This window comes from Sorex araneus, chromosome X (assembly GCF_027595985.1).
Source record: "Sorex araneus isolate mSorAra2 chromosome X, mSorAra2.pri, whole genome shotgun sequence".
Classification (NCBI taxonomy): Eukaryota; Metazoa; Chordata; class Mammalia; order Eulipotyphla; family Soricidae; genus Sorex; species Sorex araneus.
This window is the reverse complement of record NC_073313.1, coordinates 49,884,680-49,891,342: the sequence shown is the minus strand read 5'-3', so window position 1 is coordinate 49,891,342 and position 6,663 is coordinate 49,884,680. Positions and strand designations below refer to the sequence as shown.

At 58.3% G+C, this 6,663-nt stretch overlaps 1 protein-coding gene across 6 annotated transcripts in view; it reads right to left on the bottom strand.

The window, feature by feature from the left end:
• Nucleotides 1-200: 200 nt before the first annotated feature.
• RBM10 (RNA binding motif protein 10) overlaps nucleotides 201-6,663 on the bottom strand; it is a 33,363-nt gene continuing 26,900 nt past the window's right edge. For 2 of the 6 annotated variants that reach the window (XM_004612891.2, XM_055120509.1), the window contains 17 exons: nucleotides 6,539-6,599; nucleotides 6,250-6,426; nucleotides 5,473-5,633; nucleotides 5,203-5,300; nucleotides 5,029-5,116; nucleotides 4,270-4,456; nucleotides 3,965-4,104; nucleotides 3,760-3,877; nucleotides 3,579-3,670; nucleotides 3,313-3,477; nucleotides 1,764-1,913; nucleotides 1,601-1,666; nucleotides 1,333-1,524; nucleotides 1,178-1,252; nucleotides 827-933; nucleotides 620-749; nucleotides 201-536 (listed from right to left, as the gene is read on the bottom strand). In XM_004612891.2, the coding sequence (XP_004612948.1) occupies nucleotides 411-536; nucleotides 620-749; nucleotides 827-933; nucleotides 1,178-1,252; nucleotides 1,333-1,524; nucleotides 1,601-1,666; nucleotides 1,764-1,913; nucleotides 3,313-3,477; nucleotides 3,579-3,670; nucleotides 3,760-3,877; nucleotides 3,965-4,104; nucleotides 4,270-4,456; nucleotides 5,029-5,116; nucleotides 5,203-5,300; nucleotides 5,473-5,633; nucleotides 6,250-6,426; nucleotides 6,539-6,599 (2,133 nt within the window). In that variant the 3' untranslated portion in view covers nucleotides 201-410. The remainder of the gene's footprint in view (nucleotides 537-619; nucleotides 750-826; nucleotides 934-1,177; nucleotides 1,253-1,332; nucleotides 1,525-1,600; nucleotides 1,667-1,763; nucleotides 1,914-3,312; nucleotides 3,478-3,578; nucleotides 3,671-3,759; nucleotides 3,878-3,964; nucleotides 4,105-4,269; nucleotides 4,457-5,028; nucleotides 5,117-5,202; nucleotides 5,301-5,472; nucleotides 5,634-6,249; nucleotides 6,427-6,538; nucleotides 6,600-6,663) is intronic. The other 4 variants (XM_055120506.1, XM_055120510.1, XM_055120508.1 and 1 more) reach the window with 3 other exon arrangements.

Sequence of the window (6,663 nt, the reverse complement as noted above, 5' to 3'; positions counted from 1 at the left end):
AGGCTATGGCACAGGTGAGCATCCCATATACTGCCCTCTCCCCACAGCTCTGACTGTCACGTCACCTCACACCAGTGAACGCCACCACTGCCACCCACCTCAGTCAGACAAAGCCCCTTGTCCACTGGTGGTTATGCCCCTGACTCTATGGGCCATAAAGCATGCTGGGGAACGAGAGAGAGAGAGATATGCAAACTGCAGACGTTTTAGCTTTTATTATAAAAAGAACACGTTTCCAGCCCAGTTTCAAGAAAAGTCACCAACTCAAAGTTTGACTTGGTCAGGGCCTCTGGTTGGGGAATGGGCTGGAAGACAGGCACAGGACCCCACTTAGACCATCCAACGACATTTCATCCTCCCCTGCCCTGGGCTGGACCCCCGACATATGTGGAAGTAGGTCTCACAGGTGCTCACTGGGCCTCATTGAAGCGGGTCACCATTGTCTTGTGCAGTGTCTCCTTGTAGGACTCCGTTGATGTGACACCATAGGAGCTGCCTCGGGCACCCAAGCCTGAGCCCCGCACCCGTGTCTGGGCCTAGGGAAGGGAGACGCACTCGGTCAAGTTGGCCAGGGGCTGGGTGGGGACGGCAGGCTGGGGCAGAGAGCAGGGAGACTCACCTCGATGGGTGTCACAATGCCCTGCTTCTTGCGGCCGAGGCCACTGCCCTCTTTCCAGCCCATGGCCTGGAGCATGCGACTGCCAATGTTGTCACTCCCCAGCCCATCCCGTGTGGGCTGTTCAAAGTCCCTACAGAGGACAGTGTGACAGTATGAGTTATAGGCCCGCTCCTGTCCGAAACCCCGCTCCTGGCTCTGGACACTCACACAGAAGCTGCAGACATGCCGCCATACTTCCGCCTCTTGGGCTCTGGAGGCTCCGGGATCCCATACTTCTCTCTGCGCTCCGCCGCTCGGTCCCGGTACTTCATTTGCTGAAAGGTTGGAAGCAAATGGGGGCACTTGGCTACTATCTGCAGGAGACATGGGCACGGGCGGAGGAGGCACACCCACGAGGTGCCGGACCCGGCCGACAAGTGTGAGATCAGTGACCAGGACAGTATGGGCGTTAAGTCGCCAGCATGGGAAACCGGGAAGGGGCCTCTCAAGGCCGGATGGGGGACTGCCTGTAGGCTGAGGAACACAGGGAAAGAAGCCTGGGAGTGGGTCCTTCCTCACCTCCATGTCATTCTTCTCAAGTGCTTCCAGCTCATTTTCTGATAAGTGGGCTCGCCTGTGAATCTCAAGGTTTTGCTGCAAGGAGACAGAAGAAGTGAAGTGGCTGGGCCCAGGGGTCTGGGGACAAGGGTTCCGCCACCACCTCCCTCAGTCACCTTGTGGAGACCAGAGAGCTGCTGGTGGCGGATGAGTGCTTCCTTGCTGGGGAACTGGCGCCGGCAGAGCAGGCACGCCAGCTTCTGCCAGTCGGTGAGCTTCTCCTCGCGCTCAGGGCCCCCGCTACGCTCCTGCTCCTCCTCGCTGTCGCTCTCCCCACTGTAAGCGGCCACTAGGCCCCGTGGCGGGCTCTGCGGGTGGCGAGAATAGTGAGAGTCAGGCCCATGCATATCCCAGCCCCTGTCCCTTGCTGTCCCTGGCACTCACCGGGCGCTCATCGCTGGCCAGTTTGGGGAGGTCCACGCTGGTGTGTTGTCTCTCAGCAAGTGCTCCCTGAGGTGGAAGAACAGAGAGGCCATGACAGGGGGAAGGGAAGCCAAGAGGGTGGCATGTGTGTGAAGGGAGTTGCAGAGAGGGGGTGCCAACACACCTTCTTCTCGAGGATGGCGTAGCCGGCGTCAGCAGTAGCGGACTCCCGCCTTTCATCGTCTCGCAGGGAGCTTATGGGTTGGAAGCTGTTCTTGAAGTTTTCTTTTTGCTTGTTCAGGCTCCGGGCCCAGCGCTCCATGTCCTTGGCGATCTAGTGATACGATGGGGAGGGAGAAACTCAGGAACCCTCCCACTCGTGAAGCCACCGACTCAGTCCACTGCCAATCAGACAGACCCCCTTTGGCCCCACAGCCTCATGCAGCAGTCACAGTTGCCATGTCCCTGGCAGACTGCCACTACTGCTTCTTATCCAGCCCCTCTCCGCCCCACTCTTCTGGCAGGTGCATGCCGACTGTAACAATGCTCCCTATGTGTTTTTATGAGATTGCTCTGAATACATGGGATGGCTTTCTCTTTTTTTTTTTTTTTTGCCTTTTGGGTCACACCTGGCAATGCACAGGGGTTATTCCTGGCTCATGCACTCAGGAATTACTCCTAACGGTGCTCAGGGGACCATATGGGATGCTGGGAATTGAACCCAGGTCAGCCGTGTGCAAGGCAAATGCCCTACCCGCTGTGCTATCGTTCCAGCCCCGGGATGGCTTTTTCTTTACATACGTTTAATGGACATGTGAGATACTATCCCGTATTCTATGCCCTGCATTCCTACCGGGCACATGTTTTTAGAATTTACCAAGTTGCTGGGGAAACCCTTAGTTTTTGCTTTGAAGAGCAACAACCAGACTATCACACACCACACGCACACTAAGACTGCCTCCATCTGCCCTATATCTCAAGAGATATCAATGGCTGCTCTCCTGCCCATCCCAATATGGTCCCCCAGGCCCACCAGGAGTGATCTCTGAGATGCAGAGCCAGGAGTAAGCCCTGGGCACTTAACCAACCCCTCTTTACACACACACACACACACACACACACACACACACACACACACACCCAACCCCTGGGCACTTAACCAACCCCTCTTTACACACACACACACACACACACACACACACACACACACACACACACACCAACCCAAAACCAACAGACTTCAAGTCTGACCACACACACACACACACACACACACCCACACCCAAAACCAACAGACTTCAAGTCTGACCACACACACACACACACACACACACACACACACACCACCACCACCACCACCACCCCCCCAAAAAAAAAACCAACAGACTTCAAGTCTGACCATAATAACCCATACATCAACCATCAGCAGGGGGGGTGAGGAATTCCCACTAAGGGCAGGAAAGCTGACAGGGCTCAACTGGGATGGCAGTAGCCACCTCAGGAAAGTAGGACAGCAGCCCAGCTGTATACCGAGGAAACTGCCCCGACTCAAAATCAGGGAACATAAAGCAGAGTTGGAGGAGAGCGCTGGTTACACCTGAGCACAATTATAGCCCAGGCACATCTGCCTTCCACCACTTTACCCAGTAGCCAAGAGTCACACGTGACAAGAAATGAAGCCACCGGAAGACATCCGGCAGCTAACCAGTGACTGCTGGGTCCCCAGGGTTCACCTGCTGGGCCGTCTTGGTCTTGTGCTTCTCCTTCTTCTCTTTGCCCTCCTTCGAGGGGGCGCCCGTCTCCTTATGCCCGTCAGCGGACTGCTCCAGGGCAGGAACGTAGGTCCGCCTTTCCCCGTCCCAGTACAGGTACTGCTGGCTCTGAGCGTTGTAGTAATACTGAGGGGCAGAGCGGGAGAGAGAGGGGCATGAGGGCAAAACTCAGGGATGAAACTACAGGGTCAGTACTGACACCCTCGATCCCTGGGCTGCCAGATCACCTGGGAATTGGGGTCATAGTAGAGGCCAGTCTGGGGATCATAGTAGTAGCCTGATGTCTCGTCGTACTGGTAGGTGGAAACGTCGGGAACAGCTGGGGGAAGAAGCAGGGAGTCACATTCCTCTGCTTTGTGAAGGCACTGCCTGATCCCCAGCCCCCCACCGCAGACCCAGGTCACTCACGGTACTGGCTGTAGGACTCCTGTGCGTTGGGACTGCTGGCCGGCGGCAGGGTCGAACTGGAATGGGCTGGGTTCTGGAGTTCGGATTTGAGCACAGCGGGTGACATGATGGTGTATGACTGGTCACAGGGCCAGACAGGGGAAGAGGACTCAGCGTCTGCCAAGGTACCCTATGCCCCCCAGGAGGCCCCCTGGAGTGCCCTTACCTGGCTGTTGGCAGCAGCACCCTGGCCACTGCTGGCATCAGCCGACTGCTGATAGATGCCGGGGGCACCACCAGGCTGGGCGCGGGAGAAAGCTTGCAGTGACATGGCATCGGCTCCTGATTCGAGGGAAGTATCTGAACCTGTCATGCGGGACGGGACAGGACGGAACGGGACAGGGCAGCACAAGATGGGACAGGATGGGACAGGGAGAGGGGGAGAAGGTGGCCTGTGAGTGGGGGGGGCCCTGGACTCTGTGCCTGCAGACCCACCAGGAGGGGGGCTCAGGGCGAAATGCGGGGACTCACCTGCTCCTGCTGGGTCCCCTTTGGTTCCAGCCATGCCAGGGCCCTTGCTGCCCTTGAGGTAGCCGTGGGCATAGAGGGATGACTCTGTGCCCTGGCTGCCACCATAGCCCTCGTCCTGCTGGTAGTAGCTGTAGTCGACTGACGGCTCCTCGGAGGTGGCCCAGGCACCCTCCCCACCCTGGGAGGCCTAAGGGGCAGGTGGAACGAACTCATTAGCAGAAAAGGGGGCGCACAGTACAGGAAACCTGCTTAAGAAGCACCTGTCCTCCGGTGAGGCTACGGTGGACAGAAAACATGCAGCCCAGTCACAGCAGAGCAGGGCAGTAGCAAGGAGGAGAGTGGAACACAGACGTGCACCAAAGTGCTCCGAGAAGAGCACTGTGCGGTATGGGTGCTGTAGGCTAGAGGCAGGAAGAGGCCATCCTCCCCTTCTTAGTCTCTCCTCCCATTTCCTTCCAGTCAGTCACAGGGTCCTCTTTATCACAGTTGTAAGAGTTCAGGCTGGTCAAAAAACCACTGAACAAGAACAAAGACCACAGCAGCCACCAGGGCGTCAAAAACAAAAGCCCAGGAGGAGGTGCCTGGGCAGAAGCTGCAGCGAGGCGAGACCCCTATAAGCTAAGGTAGCAAGCGTGAGAGGGGGGTTTGGGGTTCATGGAATAACCAGAACAGCAAGCTAGCCCTCCTGTTTGCAGAGAGGGCGCAGGAAGGTCAAGGTAGCTCAGGTACAGGGACGCTGGGGCAGGAGTCATTGAGTACCTGTGAGATGGCCCACTGGGCCGCGGCAATGGCAGTACTGGCCACAGAGGCAGCATTGATGCGACTGCCTTCGTTGGAGGCCATGTCCCTGGGGAGGATGTCAGAGACTGGGAGTGAGATGGGAGGCCCCGAGCAGGGGGGCAGGCTAGGTGGGAACACCCGAGGGGCCCTGACCTCTTAGAGCCCTTGGCAAACTCAACGTTGATGGTCTTGCCGTCGATGGTGAGAGGCGGGTGGAGGGCCTGCAGGATCTGCAGCAGCTGGGCTGCCTCCTGGGAGGGGAGGAGAGGCAGAGGCAGAAGGGTCAGGCCCGGGGAGGTCCCCGGCTCCGTTGCCCCGTATCCAGGCTCAGGCCGCGTTGGAGGGCTTGGGTTGCAGCCCTCCTCCTCCCCACCCCGGGGGCCGGGCTCCCAGCTGCCCGGCCCCCCCCTGCGCCGCCCTCACCACGATGGTGGAGAGCTGGATGAAGGCGAAGCCACGGTTCAGTTGCGTCTGTTTGTCTTTGATGACCCGAACGTTGGAGGAAGACAGCACCGCGTAGGGCGCCAGGGCTCCCAGGATAGAGTCCATGGTGCTGTGTGGGTTCAGGTTGCGCAAAATGATGGCTGTGAAAAGGAGCCCGATGTGTTAGGGCATACCAGCGGCATTCTGCTCCAGCCCCACCCTCAGGTTCCCCCCCCTCCCCCGCCGCCCCGCCCGCACCACACTGCGCCCTCGTCGCTGGCCTCCACGTCTCTGTACCTATTCTTCCTCTTACCAATCCCTCCTGGCTAAATTCAGCTTGTCAGTCCAAGGTTTAGCTCCGATGCTCACTTGTTGGGAATCTTCCCAGCAGCCCTTGAGCCCCAGTTAACGGCTCTGGGTGATGCTGCTCCTCTACCCCCCCCCCTTCACTGCAGTGTCCCTCCACAAGGGGGAGTCTCTGAGGAGGACTAAGCCCTGGGCACCACCAACACTCTTCTCTCTTTCTCGCTTCTCCTCTTTCTCTCCCTCCCTCCCCTCCCCCCTCTCTCACTCTCTCTGTTTTTGGGTCACACTGAAGGAAAGGGTGTGCTCAGAGCTTATTTCCTGGCTTCTCCCCCAAGGGTCTCCCTTGGAGATGCTCTGGGACCAAGCGAGGCGCATGAAAGGCAAGGACTTTAGTCCCCTTGTACTACTCTTAAAAGCCCAGCCCAGACACCGTAGGGTAGGGAGGAAGATGGAAGACAACAAAGGACTCACTGTCATTGGCATTCTCTGAGCTTGCCTCTGAGCCCTGGGACAGGGACTGGGAAGCCATCACTCCCTGGGCCTGGTAGGGCTGCGGCAGGGGGAGCAGACCCTGGCTCAGTTCTCTCCCACCCAGCGGCAAGGTCTGTTGATCCATCCTGGCACCCAGTGGCAGCTTCTGCTCTGCCTCTGTGAGGAGCAGAAGACGGGCTGGTGACAAAGCGGCAGGGGCTCCGAGGCCGCTCTGCCTCCTCCCCGAGCACGACCCTTCGCCACTCCGAGCCGGCGGGCAAGGACTCACCTGATTTGGGCACTCCACATTTGAAGCACTTCTCTCGGCGTTTGAAGTTCTGGACTCCGCACTGTGAGGCATAGGCCAAGTAGTCAGGGGGAGGGGAATTTCTACGATACCCCCTGAAGTTGGGT